Source organism: Brassica oleracea, chromosome C2, assembly GCF_000695525.1.
Source record: "Brassica oleracea var. oleracea cultivar TO1000 chromosome C2, BOL, whole genome shotgun sequence".
NCBI lineage: Eukaryota > Viridiplantae > Streptophyta > Magnoliopsida > Brassicales > Brassicaceae > Brassica > Brassica oleracea.
In genome coordinates, this window is record NC_027749.1 from 47,890,958 (window position 1) to 47,909,138 (window position 18,181).

An 18,181-nucleotide genomic window follows, 5' to 3' on the forward strand; every position below is an offset into this window, starting at 1 on the left:
CGCTTTTTGCATAATTAAGGTAAGATTCTTATTCCAATATGTGTTTGGGGACGTGGATGAGTACGGGGACTGTGATGATTTGGACTTTCAGGTTTAAAGTTTGATTCTGAGTTTATGATGATTTCGTTTGTTTTGAAGTTTTTGTTTCTGAGTTTACGATGAAGTTGTTTTGAAGTTCAGTTTTTTTCTTTAAAACTTTGAAATTTAGTTTTGTTTGAAGATTTTGTTGCTTAAAATCTGGATTGACGCTAGAGAAATGGAGTCAATGCAGTGAGTATACTATCTCCTGGGTTCTTTTCTCACCTGTCTTGGTAAAGTTTGTGTTTTCTAATATTTTTTTCTCTTGTAAAACATAGATGGAACTTGTGTATGTCTCAATTGTCAGGTATGTTTATATTTGATTTTTGTAGCATTGGGTATAGGTTTTGGTAACAAGTTATTTACACAAGTATATGGAATAATCTTGATCGTTAATGCAGACCCATTATGGACTTCGTCAAGGTGACCTTTCATTATATAGAGTGTATACACTTCTATTTCAAGAACTCTGCATCACAGGTAAAAAATGTTATATAGCAAAAGAGTTAACTCTGTTGTTGTTGTAAGTTATGTCTTCTTTGACATGTGTGTTTTCTCAGTTGGGACAGCAAGCTAGTGAAGTTACTCAATTGCAGATGGTGATATCATTGATATAGCTAATATCGTCGAGATAGCGGCTATCAATATGATGCGTGATGAAAGAACAGAGGTAGGATCTCTATTTTAAGTCCATATTACTTAAATATGTATATGACTTTGGATGGCTTTTGAGTTCAAATGATAGTATCCCGTATCATCTGGTATGTGGTGTGTCTGAATTGGGTTAGCTGTCTGAAAACACACCGTTTTGGTAACAAGCGATATTGGCGATACGAAAGGCAATTCTTGATCTACGACTTCCGTCACGTTCTCCGCTGTCTGAAGAGGCAGCTGGGATGGATTCGAGTGAGATTCCGGTGGATCCACCACCGGAGAATCGGCTGAAGGAGAAATCATGGGTAGCGGCGGTGAAGAAAAAGCAAATCATGACGAAATACGAAGTGGATCTAACGATTTTGGATGTGAAGCGCACAATTGAAGTTTCAGTGGATATCGTGGAGAAATCAAATCATCTTTGGGAGGACTTCGTGATTGCAAGGTTCCTGGAAACATCGCCTCATATCGCGAAGGTACACATGATTGTTAACAAGATTTGGGCGTTTGGGGAGAAATCATAGAAATTGGATGTATATGAGATGAATGAGAAGACGATGAGGATAAGGATTCCAAGCGAGAAGATAAGAGAAAAGGTGATAAGGAGAGGGATGTGGAACATCGCGGGGGTGCCAATGGTGGTCTCGAAATGGTCTCCTGATGTTGATGACTCAAATGTGAATCTGATTCCCCTTTGGGTACATCTCACGAAGGTGCCAATGAGTATGTACTCTTGGGAGGGTCTAAGCTTTATGACAAGCACGGTGGGGGTACAAGATCATCTTCATCCCGAGACGATCGCGTGCTCAAATTTTGATGTTGCTAAAGTGTTTTGTCAAAGCTGATCTGTCTAAAGAATTACCAGAGAAGATTGACTATACGATTCAAGGGGAGAAGATTACAGTGGAGTACACTTATCCTTGGCTTCCACCTCGTTGTGTTTCTTGTGGAAGATGGGGGCATTATGAGACGTTTTGTAAAGAGAAGAGAAAGGAGAAAGAAGTAGAGAATATAACAACAATAATAGAAGGGGATCATAGTAAAGTAGTAGAAGGAGATAAAAGTGTTGCTGAAGAAGGAAGAAAGAATACTGAGAAAAAAACAGAGAAGACGGAAGTAAATAATACAACAAAGAGAAGTGAAAGAGATATAGAAATAAAGGGTACAAAAAAGAAGGAAGAAGAAGTGGTTCTGGAGGAGGGAGAAATAAGTGAGTGGAGAACAGTCTTGGGTGAAAAGAAAGAAAGAAGTCCTAAAGTAACAATTTTGAAGTATGGTCAAAAGAGTATTGCTACACCATCACGATTTGATGCTCTGAGGAATACTGATGAGAAAGGTGATAAGGTGGAAGTGGAGCAAATAGAAGAGGTAGAGGAGATGAGAAATGAAGAAGCAGATGACATATTGCAGAGTATGGTGGAAGAGAGTATCGAAACAAATAAGAAAGGCAGAGCGAGGCAGATGTTACCAAGGGTCTCGAAGACGAATCATCGAGTGGTTGTTCCTGAAACTTCAGATCATAATAAAAATATGAAAAGGGGTTCTAGTAAGCAGCACTGATGGCGGGTTTCTTTTGGAACATAAGGGGTTTCAATAAATCAACTAAGCATGTAGTGGTGAGAAGTTGGTTAAGAGATCATTCAATTCTATTTGGTTGTCTTATTGAAACAAGAGTAAGGGAGAGCAAGGCAGAAAAGATTGTAAATGAGGTGTTTAAGGTTTGGAGTTTTATGGCAAATTATGAGTATAATAGGTTGGGAAGGCTGTGGGTAGTGTGGAGGCCAGAGGTGAGGTTGACTCCGGTATATAAGAGTGCACAAATGATAACGTGCTCGGTTTTGTTGCCGGAAGAGGAAGAATTCTTCTGTTCTTTTATCTACGCTCATAACTTGATGGAGAGTAGGAAGGAGCTTTGGGAGGATATTAGAAGTCATCATGATTCGCAAATGTTTAGAAACAAGAAATGGATGCTAATGGGAGACTATAATGAGATACTCGATGGTGAGGAGCACTCGGGTTTTGAGGACTCTCCACGGATTCCTTTGGGTATGAGAGATTTCCAAGATGTGACAAGCTACTGCAAACTGGCAGATATGGGATATCAAAGCCCAAGGTTCACGTGGTGCAACAAGAGGGAAGAGGGGTTGGTCTGTAAAAAACTGGATAGAGTGCTAGTGAATGAAGAATGGTTGAATAACTCAGTATCATTTGAGGTGTCGAATTGAGGTGGATGCTCAGATCATTTGAGGTGTCGAATTCATATGAAGCAGGGTGAAATAAGTAAGCGCAAACCATTCAAGTTCACTAATGTTATAGCCAAGATGCCAGAGTTTGGAGTTCTTATGAAGGATAACTGGAAGGACTATGAGGCATTATTCCACTCGACTTCTGCTATGTTCAAACTCACAAAGCGTTTGAAGGCTTTGAAGCAGCCTCTTCGTGAATTGAGTAAACTAAAGTTGGGGGAGTTATCTAAGAGAACGAGGGAAGCGTATGTCGACTTATGTATGAAGCAGAAGGAGACTATGGAGTGTCCTAGTGCAGAGAAAATTCGAGAAGAGGGCAGAGCGGTGACAAAATGGCAAAGGCTAGCTGAATTAGAAGAGGAATTTTTGAAACAAAGATCCAAAGTTCACTAGCTTGATGTTAGTGATGGGAACAATAACTTTTTTCATAGCTCAGCAAAAATTAGAGAAGTCAGGAAAGCGATGCACGAGTTTGAAAGACCTGATGGATCTATAGCCAAGACAGAAGATGAGATTAAAACAGAATCTGAGAATTTTTTTGCTGAGTTTCTGAAGGTGAAACCAGATGACTTTGTGGGGACTTCTGTGGAGAGTCTGACGGAGCTTTTGGGATTTCAATGCAGTGAGGGTGATTGTCTTTGACTTGAGAGAGAGGTCACTATAGAAGAAATAAAGGAGGTGTTATTCCATATGCCTGGAAACAAATCGCCGGGGCCAGACGGATTTACAATGGAATTCTTCAAAGGGGCATGGGAAGTTATTGGAGGAGATGTCACTATGGCGATCCAATCCTTCTTCATCAAAGGCTTCTTACCGAAAGGTTTGAACTCCACAATATTAACTCTGGTTCCAAAGAAAGATGAAGTGAAGATGATGAAGGACTATCGGCCCATCTCATGATGTAACTTCCTCTACAAAATAATTTCGAAGATTATTGCAAATAGGTTGAAGAGTGTACTGACTCAATGCATTACTTTGAATCAGCATGCGTTTATAAAAGAGCGCTTATTGATGGAGAATGTACTACTGGCGATGGAGATAGTAAAAGACTATCATAAGGATGATATTTCTCCTCGGTGTGCAATGCAGATTGACATCTCAAAGGCGTTCGATTCAGTGCAGTGGCCTTTCTTGATCAATACTCTAAAAGCCTTGGGTCTGCCGAACAAATTCATCAACTGGATTCAGTTGTGTGTAACTTCTGCATCCTTCTCAGTTCAAGTGAATGGAGATCTAGCAGGTTACTTCCAAAGTGAAAGGGGTCTAAGGAAAGGATGTTCCCTCTCTCCTTATTTGTTTGTGATATGCATGAATGTCTTGTCAAAGATGCTGGATGATGCTGCAAAGAAAGGGAAAATACGATACCATCCAAGATGCAAAAATATTGATTTCACTCATCTCTGCTTCGCGGATGATTTGAGGATATTTACTGACGGCACGAGAAGCTCTATTGATGGGATTATTAAGATCTTTGAAGACTTTGATAAGATGAGTGGGCTTAAGATAAGTAGAGAAAAATCAGTGTTGTTTATGGCTGGTGCAGATTAGAGAGGGGAAGAGATATTAAGGCAGTTCCAGTTTGCTACGGGGAAGCTACCGGTTCGCTACCTTGGTTTGCCTCTACTGACAAAGAACATGACTGTCACTGATTTTCTACCCTTGGTTGAGAAGATCAGAAAGCGAATCAGATCCTGGACAGGGAGGTTTCTTTCCTATGCAGGTAGACTTCAGCTGATCAACTCTGTTATTAGAAGCCTCACCAACTTTTGGATGGCAGCCTTTCGATTACCCAGTGGATATATAAAGGAGATAGAGAGAATCTGTTCTGCTTTTCTATGGTCTGGTCCAGAGCTAAATAGCAGGAAAGCTAAGATATCTTGGGAGGACATTTGCAAGATGAAATATGAAGGAGGGCTGGGATTGAGACCGCTAAAGGAGGTGAATCAGGTTAGCTGCCTCAAACTCATTTGGAGAATTCTATCTGCTCACTCGCTTTGGGTGAATTGGATCAAGATTTATCTTATTAGAAAAGACTCATTTTGGACGGTTAGAGATAATACACAGAGTGGGTCTTGGATGTGGAGAAAGGTTCTCAAGAGTAGAGAGATGGCAAAGCATTTCTACAGAGGGGAGGTGGGTAATGGTCGAGGAACTTCTTTCTGGTATGAAATGTGGAATCCAATGGGTCGTTTGAAGGAAGTTGCAGGGGAGAGAAGTCATATTGACATGGGTATCTTGATGAATGCTAATGTAGAGGATTGCTTAAACCACAGAAAGAGGCATCATCAAATACAAATCCTTAAAAGAATAGAGATGGAGATAGAGAAGTTCAAAGCCAATAGAAATGAGGAAGCTGATATTCCTTTATGGAAGAATGAGAAGGGTAAGTACAAAAAGAAATTCTCCACAAAAGTACTTGGCTCAGTATTAGAGAAAGACATCAGCCTTGCTATTGGCATCAAGCGATTTGGTTCAAACACGCAACACCAAAGTTCTTCGTCATTACTTGGATAGCTATGCGTGGGAGACTAGCAACAGGTGATAGAATGAGATACTGGAATGGCGCTGCTGATGTTTCCTGTGTCTTATGCCGAGAGCCTTTGGAGACTTTATATCATCTCTTTTTTGAGTGTCCTTATTCAACTCAAGTGTGGGAGGCGTTAACAAAAGGCATTCTTCATGATCAGTACATTGTTGATTAGGAAAGGATCATCAGAATGCTTGTGGAGAGTCCGAGTTGGAGCAGATCAAAGATGTTCACAATGAGATATATTCTGCAGGCTACAGTTCATACTATTTAGAGAGAATGCAATAGACGAAGGCATGGAGAAGATGCAGTTCCTACAGAAGTTATGATAAGGAGGTTGGATAAGAATGTGAAAAATCAGTTAACTGTGATACAAAGAAGAGGAAACAAGGACTATAGAGAAGGGATGTCTTTTTGGTTTGGTTCTAGAGAGTAAAGAAGAGAGAGAAATTATTTGAGTTTGAAATTGCTAATAGAATTTTCGAAATGTTGCAATTTATTTTTGAAAAACACTTGATGGAAGGTCTTTTTTTTTAGTTCAATTTAACATTCATTTCAAAAAAAAAAAGAATTGGGTTAGCTTAGGCTTATAATAAGTTAAGAAGTTCGATATAGCAAGTAAAAGACTAAGTAATCATATATGCTCTGTAATCTCTAATGCAGTTAGCGACAAATGATTTGCTTCAAGCTGCACAAATAAAAGATCCATGCATGCTAAGGCCAAGAAGGAAATAGGACTCCAAGTTAAGACATTACCAATAAACCATTAAAATTAAGGGTCTCTTAACCAAAACCCTTAACTTCACTTTAATACTTAAAAAATCACTAAGACCCCTAAGTGGGTTTTACCAATAAACATGATTTACGTTGATTAAATTTTGTATGATCTAAAGACCTTAGACTGAAATTTGTATTCTTATAGCTTGTCAATATATCTGGTTATATTTTCATTAGAAACATCTAAAAAGATCAACTATGACTGAAATCACATTAACTAGAAAGAAAAAAAAAGAACAAACTCGCTCTCCCCACTACTGGACGGATTATTCTATCAAATATTAAGAAACAATCACATGATCATGAATAGCAATATAATGTTTTAGTAGTAGATTACTACTGATAGTTATATATATTAAGATATGCCATACTTTAGAAAAGAAGTGTAGATATGAAGACGACGTAGGTTGGATGATGTGTTACAGTGCAAGGAAGGTATTTTCTGGATAGTGGTGGGATCGTCCGTACAATAATATAATGGGGTTGAATTAAAAATTAAGATTTGCACGCGTTAATGGTGGAATTATCATCACTAACCATGTATTTCTCTATATCTTATTACATAGCTAGATTGATGATTATAACATTCCCACAAGAATAATAATCCCCTTAATGGTCACCTTTAAACTCAGAGATTAACCATTAAGACATTGCCACGTGGACAAAATTTTAGATTGTCTACTTTTGAACCCAAAGCCTTTCACACACTTTGGTCCCCTTTTTCCCATATACAGGTCCCATAGACATGTCTCTTAAAAGCATCATGAATTGGATATTTGGATTATCCATTTTTCTCATATATCATGCCAACGTCATTATAATATATGCATACTTTTTGTTTGCTTCTGTGATATACTGAGTTAACTAAGTATAGTATGAAACATGGTGGAATTATGGTTTCTTTGGCAAAAACATACACAATGAAATGAATTGTATTTATATAATAGCATGCATCCATGAAGGAAATCATCAAATACGTTTGGTTGCAAAACATCAATCAAATAAAATTCACAAACGATCAAAAATAAAAAGATACCAACTTATTAATTTGATTCCAAATTGTTTTGTAAATTATTGGCATAAAAATAGTATCAAATCCCAAAGGAACACAAACCAATCAAATTGACCCAAAAATAACAAACTCCTAATTACCCCCAATATATTTAAAATTGCTAATATTTAAGAAACCCTCCTTTTCAAATACAAATTCCTTTTACACACTGATTAATCCACTTTACTATTCTTTTCTTTCTTATTTTCTTGTTTAGAAATAATTTCTTGTCTATTCAGAAGCTTCCATTGTTGACGAGCTGCTGTTGTTGCTGTAATAAGAGCCAAAAGTCTTCATCACTCCCTATGTTCCAAACACTGTCCGAATAAGGAGGTATCATTCCATTATCATTTTCAAACCAATTATGATAACTCTGCGTTAAATCTTCGCTTAATAATCCACAGTTAACATCCAAATAATTCTCCGGCGGCGACATGATTTGTGGACCCACCAAACTCTGATCCTGGTTGTTCTCAACCTTTTCCACTTCACTACCGATGTGATACTCGGTTAAACCGGACGTCGGGGATACTGACACGCTTGAAGTTTCCTGCGTGACATAACCATTAGGGTTGCTCATGAAACTCAAGTGGTCCATGTTGGTATTGTTATTGCTATTGAGTCCGGCATCGTACGACGTCATCAAGAACTGATCTGAAGGGGTGGTGACGCAAGACGACGTTGTAGCAGAACCGGTGGAGGTTGAAGCGGAGGCTTGGATCCGCTCTACGAGACGAGGCATCCAAAGATACCTCATGGTGTCTTTAAATTGTTGACTGTTCACGTCGCATTTAAGTTGTTTTGCATGCTTTTGCACACGTGTTCTCCAGTAGTTTTTGATCTCGTTATCTGTTCTTCCTGGTAAATATTGTGCAATCTTAGACCATCTGAAATCACAAGAAAACATATTGTATTAGTGACTAAAGCTGTGACGAAAATTTTGTTACTAGAAAATAAACAATCTTAAAATTCTATGATCTTTTAAATACATGATATTTCATCTTTGCAACCAAATTCTTGTAAATACAATAAATTACTATATGGATTGTTTGAATTTTACCTATTGCCCCAACGGGAGTGAAGTTCAAGAATTAAGAGTTGTTCTTCAAGGGTTATGTTTCCACGGCGGACGTCTGGTCGGAGATAGTTTAACCACCGTAGTCTGCAGCTTTTTCCGGTCCGTTTGAGTCCTGTTTTAAATCGGAAGAGACTACTATTTAGACATCATCATGTACACGTATATTGTATGATGGTTTCATACGCAAGAAACTCATCATAATGTTCATAATTTGTAAATTAATAAAAATAAATCCATAAATTATATGGACCGTTGCTATGAGGCAAATTGTCTAAAAGGGTCTTTTTCTCCAGCAAACTTTCTTTCATTGCGTTAGTGCTCTTCCCATTTACATGTTGATCATTTATTAGCATTTTTTTCGTCGCGAATATATAGCTACTTTATTCAAAACCTAGAGTTTAAACTATTGAATCCATACCGAGATTCGAAAATATAATAATTGTCCATACAGTGAAAAATCAGTAGAATCATATATATATTGGCTATAACGAAATTACTTTTAGCAATTCATAAAGAAGAAAATTAGTGAGAGGAATAAACATGAAGGTTATAAAGTTTTGGTTTATCACATGTGCATAAAATGCAAAACCCGTTTTCTTGAAACTTCAAATAAGTAAATTTCATCAACAAAAAAATGAAGTTCGATTCAAAAACAAAAACACTCATGGAAATCGAAACATGAAAGAAAAGAACAAAAGATATCACTAGTTATAATAAACTTATGCAACTTGTGATTATTTGGCCATTTAAATTTTAATCAAGGAACACATATTCATTACACAAGAATACATATACTACTAATCTGAGTGTTTAGACGTGTAAGTAGATGTGGTAGTGTATGATACCGGCGCAACGAGAGAGAGAGTTCCATCGGCCTTCACCATGAGTGGAAATGTAATTGATGAGCTTGAAATCTTCCTCAACTGTCCATGGACCTCTTCTTAGGTCCATTTCTTCATCCACGTTATTCTCGAAATCTCCAATGTTCTTGTTCATCATTAAGCTTCTTTTGTCATCCATATTGAAAGTTGAAACAAAGAGAGATTAAGAGAAAAGACACTACTTTTTGTTGAAGTTGTGTAGAGAGAGAATGGATGTTGTTTGTGTGCACAGGGAAAGATGGAGAAGTTGATGGTTTTTATAGATGAACAAAAAATAAGATATTTTTAAAAAAGTTTACTTTTCTAAATTTATTTGCAACATGTGTGACAAAGGCATAAACTGCCGCAATATAAGAACTTTGTATTTTCATTAACCTATATATCCCCTATATATTATTTGTGAAACATCACAACTTCTTTTTGTATCCACATGTCATCATTAGAATGATTCTTAGAATTATTACAAAAATAGGTTGATCCATTTAATTATATAATAAACTTTTTATTAAACTAACCATAAATTCATTATTAATGTCATTTATTATTTCCTTAAATAAAGATTACGGAATTGTCTAATGTGAGTAAAGTATATACAACAATTAATGATTTTGAATAATAAAGATCTGATAAAAAAATGTATCTTCTATCAAATTTGTTTAATTTAAAACTATTAAAATAATTTTTTAAAAAACACAATAACCATATTATAAAAATTTAGATTTTTCTGTATATTTTATATTTTGAATTTTAAAAAATGACTATAAATTATTAAAACTGTTAAAAGTCTCACATTCAAATTTTGCGATCCATGGTTTAAAATTTTTGTTATGACAAAATACAAATGATTACAAAATCATATAAGTAAAAGTATAATTTAATTAATCATTAAGATTTAAAATATATATGTATATATATCATTCTAAATTAAACTATAAACCATATTGAATAAATAAATATTTTAGTTGATGATAAAAAAAACATATGAGTAGAAAGCATTATTTTAAAAAAAAATAAATAAATAAAATAGACATTATATTAAAAATATACTATGTATGTTAATATCATTTAAATTTAATTACATATCCTATCAAAAAAATTTAAAAAAATGTTTGAATTAATAAAATTGATTTATACGTTCCCACCAATTTAATTATATATGTAATAGTTACTGAATTTTAATTATTCAATATATATTTATTATTTCATAATATATAAGAACATATAATACATAAAATAATTTTTATATATAATGTTTATCCTGCGCAAGGCACAGATCTTAATCTAGTACTGTACTATAATTGCAAGAGATTCATAATGTAATCACAATCATATATAACTATATTTTTAAATATACACGTATATTTTTTTTATAAAAAAAAGGCAATACATACACGAACAGAAATAGTGTACAGTTTAATATTCAATTCGTTGGTCAACCTTGGTTTCCAAGAGTATACTGAACCACTCGTCCGAAAGTGTTCATCATCTTGAACCGCGTTGTTCCATCTTTTGAATTGCTCTAAGAAAAACATCATTAATCATTTACCAAACCACAAATCAACCAATAATAAAATATAAGATATATTATCATTGGTCATATAATATTAAGTGTTAATAAATTTTACATAGAAACCTGAAAACTTAATATAATTTGAAACATAAAAATTTCTCTAAAACGACTTATATTAAAAAACGGAGGAAGTATCTAATTTGACTCGCTTTCACTTTTCTTTTCTTTCACCAAACGCGTTATCCTAATGAACAAAGTTCAAGAATGCCGCAAACTGAACATTAGTTAAAGAATCGTGTTAGGAATTAACTAATGTTTAAAGTGTTAATTAATTAGTGTACTTAGCTAGCACTTACTTCAGCACTAGAGCTTTAAAGGTTGACATTTGACTTCCCTGCGTGTAACCTGTTGATTTAATTTTAATAAGCTAAATTGTGTAACTTTGTATTCCTTGCAATTTTTATTTTTCCAACTTCAACTAAGTTTTAATAATATACTGTATCTGTATGTATATTTTTCAACTTACGTTTTGTACTTCCCTTCTCCTCCCTTTTCATAAAATCCAAATTCATGTATCCCACAATTCGCATGACATGAGATGTATTTTAAAATAATGGAGGGCGATATTAACGTTAACTATTATTTTTGAAGTTAACCATCAATCATTCTTATGTCGTTCTGCTATAAGGATATGTTAACGACTAAAACTAATCAACCAGTACTCTGCTGGTGTAATAGTTCAAAGCTAGCTATCCAATATTATTTTGATAAGAAGTGAGTTTTAGGTTTTAAAATTCACCTTTTTGTAGCTCTCCATTATGCGTACACTATCCTACTCAAGTAGAAGTAGGACCGTTATTCACCCTATTTCTTATCTAGTTATTTAGTGTGAATTATTTATAGAAATAATTACTTTAATTAAATTTGGACCAATCTCAAAATAACCCTATAACTATTACCCACGGCCAAAGTAATTGTATTAGTTTTTTTTTTGAAAGCTCAAGTAATTGTAATAGTTTGATGACAATTAAATTTAAAAGCTTGACTACACTAAAACGACCTCTACTTCTCGTGAAGAAACATCCCGACCCCTAATGCCCAAACCTAATAATCCATATTTTCAAATAGATGTTTTTCAGGAATAATTCTCAAATAGATGTTGCTGGGAAAAGTATTCCTCCGGGCAGCACTATCATCAAAATCCGTTACAAATAAAGTTATATACATATATTTTAGTCAAAAAAAAGTTATATACATATAAATAATAGAAACAAAAATCTGCATTGCAACTTTATGTTAATTCGGGCCAACCATATAGTCTAGCAATAAGACACGCACACACAACCCCTTATTAATCACTTCTATTTAATTTATATTGAGAATTTTCTTTTCCCAGAAGTTTCTAACCATGATTGTTACAGATGACACTAATCTTAACTCCTCACTATTATTCTAATTGTATAATTTATATCATGAATGATAACGTGCATTCTTTTGCGAATCTCACAACCTCTTTAATTATTCTGAAGAATCAATGCATTTGTAAAATTTCCTGTTATAATATCATTGCAAGAAAGTGTCTCTGGAAAATAGAAACTATTATAAGATATGTTATTTCAGAACTCAGATCCCCTACAAAAGAAGAATGGTATTCTTCGAACATTCTTATATAATTAATTATTAGGAGAATCATTTTATAATTACCATCACAAATAATGGTTAAAATAGTAAACTCTCATGGTCAAAAAGTTAATTAAAAGATTATCCATAAGTAAGAAAAATCTTGAAGAATATTATGGTTTGACAAATGAGTAATCTTGTTAGATAACAATCATACATCATATTGAAGTTCTTTTTTTTTTTGAACAACTAGGAATTCATTAAAACTGAAAGAGGCCTTAGACCCAAAAGTTTACAGTATTTTGAAGACAGGTTTTTGCTAGATTGTCTGCTAGTCCATTCTGGCTTCTAGGGATGAAAGAAAAAAAGCAAAAATCAAAGAGAGAAGATAGATAATCGATATCCGACAAAACTCCATAGAGAGTCATCGGTTGTGTGATCGATTTTAGAGCTCTGATGAGCGTTTCTGAGTCCGATCGGAGCCAGATTTTGGAGTAGCCGAGGCTATGAGCGTGACATAGTGCTTCACTGATCGCCAGTGCTTCCGCCATAAGGCTGAAGAGACAGAGCTTTGGAATTGCGATCCACAGTTGACCGGTAGAGGAGTTGTCGATGAGAAAAACCAGGCGAGACCAGCGAGATGTGTCTCTGTTTTCCAAGCTGCGTCCGTATTGCAAGTGATTGTGTTTGTTGGAAGCGAGGGCATTAGCGTCATCATGTTTCTTTGTTTTGGGTTGGGTGGGATGGGTATCTGAGCTAGAGTCCATTCACGTGCTCCTGCTAGTGCTTTGGTGAGGGTGTCGATGGGTGACGTTTGGCGTGCTTCAAAGATCGATTGGTTTCTGGTGACCCATATATTCCAGCAGATCCATGAGAATAAATTCCCAGTTATTCCACAGGGGGGAGGCTTGTCCATTCGGAAGCTTCTTCTACTGCAGTTATGAATGATGTGTGTCGGTCTGGGCGAAGAGGTGATGAGATCGGGATTTGATTCCAGATTTGTCGAGCAAACTGGCAATGGAGGAAGAGATGTTATGTGGTTTCAAGTTGTCCACAGTGTGTGCAGTTTGAGTTCTGTAGTATTCCTCTTTTGCGAAGGTTATCTCCTGTGGGGAGAGTCCCTTTGAGAGCTTTCCAAATGAAGAGTTGGAGTTTAGGGGATGTAGAGGATGACCATACATTCCGCAACCAATTGAAAGAGTTTTGTGTCGATAGTTCCGCTGGAGTATTCTCTTTATCTGCAATTGCAATTGCGTATCCTGATTTTGTTGTGTAAGCTCGAGAGCGAGTTGGATACCAAATGTAAGAGTCCCTTGCTCCTGTGAGGCTACATCTGAGAAATAGGATGTCTTCAGTGAAGTCGGGTAGTAGGCTCATAATTTTCTCTTTGTTCCAGGTACAGGAGCCTCGTGTGATGAGGTCAGATACATAGAGGTCGTTGTACCCTTCTTTGAGGGGACCGTGGGGGAGCAATTTTTGGCTTGTTGAGATCCAGGGATCAAACCAAATTTTCGTCTCTGAGCCATTACCAATGACTTTCCCCAATTGCTTCAGAAGCAGGTCTCTGCCCACAAGGATTCCATTCCAGCCATGAGAAGAGGATTTTGAAGGTTGTACCTTTAGAAGGGATGAGTTTTGGCAATATTTACCCATGAGCACTCTAGAGAGTAGACAGTCTGGATTGGTAAGCATTCTCCAGGGGATCTTTGCCAGCAGTGCAACATTGAAGGCCTGAATATCTTTAAAACCAAGACCACCCATTCTTTTTGGCTTTGTAAGTTTCTCCCATGCAACCCAACACATTTTTCTTGTTCCATCATTTGCATCCCACCAGAAACGTGTGAGGGCTGACTGAATGCTTTTACATATACTGACTGGCAGTTCAAAGCAAGTCACTGCAAAATTTGGAACGGCCGAGAGGACTTCTTGAAGCATGATCATTTTACCAACAGTCGAGAGTTGTTTTGTAGACCAGCTAACAGCTCTTACTTTGATTATGTTGACGATGGAAGCAAACATATCATGTTTTTTACACCCAAAGTGTTCTGGCAATCCCAAGTATTTGCCTACACCTCCCTCTTTACTGATCCCCAACGTTTGTTTTACTCTTTCTCGTGTTGAAGAATCTGTTTTTTCAGAGAACGAGATGGATGATTTTTCTGGGTAGATCATTTGTCCAGAGGCTGCTTCATATAGGCGCAGGATCTCCATCAAGGTGATGCAGCTTCGACTATCAGAACGGATGAAAAACATGGTGTCATCGGCAAACAGTAAGTGATTGATTCGTGGATTGTTTGTTGCAACTTTGACCCCCGATAGGTTTCCATTCTGTTGAGCCTCTAAGCATAATCCTGATAACACTTGACTGCATAGGATGAAGATGTATGGGGAGAGAGGATCGCCCTGTCTAATCCCCCTTTGCGGTGTGACTCTCCCAAGAATAGAGTTATTTAACAAGAAGGAGTATTCCACTGTGGAGACGCACTGCATAATCTAGGTAACGAACAGCTCGTGAAATCCCAAGGTAGATAGAACGCATTCAATAAATCCCCACTCTAATCTGTCATAATCTTTGCTCATGTCAGATTTAATTGCCATGGAGCAATGCTTTTCGGCCTTTGAAGTCTTCAGATAATGGAGAGTCTCATGGGTGATTAATATGTTGTCTGAGATGGCTCGGCCAGGTATAAACGCTGAATGGTTCTCTGATATTACCTCTTGCAGTAGTGGCTTTAACCTCAAGGATAATATTTTTGAAATCACTTTGTAGTATACATTACATAATGCTATCGGCATGTACTCAGAAACCAGTTTTGGGTTGGTGATCTTAGGGATTAGCCTGATATGAGTAGAGTTCACAGTATGAGGCAGAGTTCCTTCAGAGAAAAATTGCTGAACTTCTTTTATAATTGCAGATCTCAAATTCTCCCAGTTAGACTGGAAAAAACTTGTAGAAAACCCATCAGGCCCCGGGGTCTTGTCTGGGTGGATGGAGAATACAGCTAGTCTTATTTCCTCTGCAGTTGGTGGAGTTATGAGGTTATCATTTTGGGTTGCTGATATTTGTGGCTTTAAGGCTTTGTGGACTGTACCGGAGCAATCTACAGTTGTGGAGCTGAAGATCTCGCGAAAATAGTTAGCAATTGTGTCTGCGATCTGTTCCTCTTCATAGAAGATGTTCCCTTCCGAGTCTTCAATGATATCAAGTCGATTTTTTGCTCTCCTTCCCCGAGCAGCAGCGAGGAAATACCATGTATTTCTATCTCCTAGGGTAAATCACAACTGCATGCTTCGTTGCTGCAAGTACTCCTCTTCTTTCTTGTATGCTTGGAGCAAGTTGTGGCTCAGTGTCATGATAGGCTGTCTCATCTGCTGTTGCTTTAGAGAGCTCCCCATCCAGAGAGTTTCAGTGAGCCTATCTCTTTCCGACTGTTGAGGTATTGCTCTCTGCTCCATTGTGCAATTGCTCTTCTCCATCTAGCAATTCTAGCCGTGACATGTAGATTGTTATCCTTATTCTATGTTTCTTTGACAAGGTTAGTAACCTCTGTGTTGTGGCGGAGACGTCTGTCATATCTGAACAGTTTGTGTGATTTTTTCTGCGTAGGATCGAAGATGGATAGCAGAGGCCTGTGGTCTGATTCCTCGAACAGAAGATAGTGGCTTTTTGCCTTTGGGAAGAGGTCAGACCAGTCGTTGTTTGCCACAGCTCTATCCAAAAGGTAATGTACCAAGTGAGTTCCGCGTTGACCTCTCCACGAGAGGAAGTTTCCAGTGTGTTTCAAGTCAAAGAGGTCGCATTGTGATAGAAAGCTGCGAAAGGCACAGAAAAAGCTCTCGGCTCTGTGTTTGCCACCTGACTTTTCGTCATTGCTGACAATTTCATTGAAATCCCCAGTGAGAAACCATGCTCCTGTTCGGGATGAAGATTAAGAAGCTAAAGCATTCCAGACTTCCTGGCGGTTTGCAACTTCCAGAGCTCCGTAGACAAAGATACAGAAAAACTGTGATCCTTTAAACGTTATTTTTGTATCAACAAAGTTATGGTTGGATGTTAAAATCTGAACGTCAAAGTGTTGTTTCCATAACAGTGCAAGCGCTCCTCCACCGTGACCATGTGGGGAAACTAGGAAATGATTATCAAAATTCAAGTCTTGGAGCTCTTGGAGGACGAAGCTATCTTGTTTTTTTTGTTTCCATTAGGAAGACAATATCCGTTGAGTAGCTTCAAACAAGTTCTTTTAAACGTCGGACTGTTGAGGGGTTTTCCAGCCCACAACAATTCCAGCTTGCAACAGCTAAGGAAGAGGACTTCTGGGGGTGTGAAAATCCGAGTTCCTAGCTGTGGCAGCTGGGTCATTGGTCGGATTTGCCCCTGGAATTGGTGGGGTGGAAGATGAGGACATAGCCGGGTTCCTAGCTGGTGATTGGCGGGCTTTAGCAAATTTGCGCTTTCTGGAATTGACTCCTGCCAGGTTCTTTGGACTAGCTCCAACTTTTTTTGGACCAGGGGGTCTTCCACGGCGCTTAGGAGGAGCTAGTGAAGTAGGGTCGCTGCAGCTAGAGTCCATGGGAATGGTCTCCTGGTTCATTGATCTTGCATCAGGGATCATAATAGGGTTTGCATTGAGTTGAGGCCCCCAGCAATGAAGTTTGCTGCAGCATTTGCCGCTTCTATGATGCCAGCTGCAGTACTCACCGTAAGCCCCTGTGTTTAACCTTGTATGATCTTGAGTCTTCTAGCTGCACTCTCTGTAGGGTCTGCGCAATTGATGTATTGAACTGTGACATCTTGCAGTTCAGTCATCACCTCTTCTGTAGTGGGGATGGAAAGGGGAGGAGGAAAATCACAATTGTAGAGATTTCTTCCAAGAGGCGCCGGAGTAGTATCAGGAGAGCCTGTGTGGTTCATCGGCGTTTGGGGAGGGGTTTGTGGTCTCTCGCGAGCTCTCCATTGCATGTTTATCTCCCTAGCTCTCGCAGTACTATAGTGTTTGCTTGCCCTTGGTGCTTGTTGGCTCAAGTAAGGTTGCTGGAGAGATCTTGTTCCTTAGTGGTTGAACCAAAGATGTGTTCATAGTGACTCTCTCCCCATATGGTCTTCCATGCCTATCCACTCTTTGTTTGAAAGGTGCCACATGAGGGGTAACACTTCTCCTAGGGGGGGAAGGGTGTTTTGCAGAGGGGATATGAGTTCCTGCCTTCCTCCCTCGTTTCAGATTTAGTTGGGACCAAAGGAGGAATCTCTCTTTGTCTTTTGTCACAATGGCGAGAGGAGTGGGTCAGCATGTTACAGATAGAGCAATGGTTGGCCATGTTCTCATATTTGAACGTTATTGGTATATCTTCCCCCGAGGAAAAATTCACAAGGGAGTCTGTTACGAAGGGTTTCAGAGCATCGAGAGTGATACGGATTGTTGACATGAAGAATTAAACAAAGGGAAGTAGTGGAGGAAGTGGGAGAAGTGGCCATATCACTTACCAAATGGGGAGGAGTGGCTAATCCACTACTAGTTATTTATTCTTCCACCATTGAGTGATTATTGCTTTTGTTTCCTTTAAATACACCATGTATGTTACACAATTCAATAAAAACATTTCTTTCATTCTCTCAATCTCACAAATCCTCTCATTCTCTTAAATTCTCAAATTTCTCTTCTCTCTCAAATACTTACGGTTACTTCACTCCTTTTTACTTTGTTCGTGTGCTTCATCACGGTTAAAACACTTAGAAGCTCTCATAATCTCACAAATTATCA

The 18,181-nt window shown here is 37.6% G+C and overlaps 1 protein-coding gene across 1 annotated transcript; it reads right to left on the reverse strand.

The window, feature by feature from the left end:
- Positions 1-7,335: 7,335 nt before the first annotated feature.
- Positions 7,336-9,527, reverse strand: LOC106325338 (transcription factor MYB108-like). Its single transcript, XM_013763383.1, has 3 exons — positions 9,257-9,527; positions 8,394-8,523; positions 7,336-8,220 (listed from the first exon to the last, which is right to left on the reverse strand). Exons 1-3 carry the CDS (start codon positions 9,429-9,431, stop codon positions 7,569-7,571), a joined length of 957 nt encoding a protein of 318 aa, XP_013618837.1. The 5' UTR covers positions 9,432-9,527; the 3' UTR covers positions 7,336-7,568.
- Between the last annotated feature and the right edge of the window lie 8,654 nt (positions 9,528-18,181).

Excerpts from the sequence above, each read along its gene's own strand:
- LOC106325338 (XM_013763383.1), bottom strand. The coding sequence starts at position 9,431 with ATGGATGACAAAAGAAGCTTAATGATGAACAAGAACATTGGAGATTTC. Across the intron at positions 8,524-9,256 it reads CTCTCTCTCTCGTTGCGCCG|GACTCAAACGGACCGGAAAA; the intron begins GTATCATACACT and ends GATTTAAAACAG. Across the intron at positions 8,221-8,393 it reads CACTCCCGTTGGGGCAATAG|ATGGTCTAAGATTGCACAAT; the intron begins GTAAAATTCAAA and ends TTGTGATTTCAG.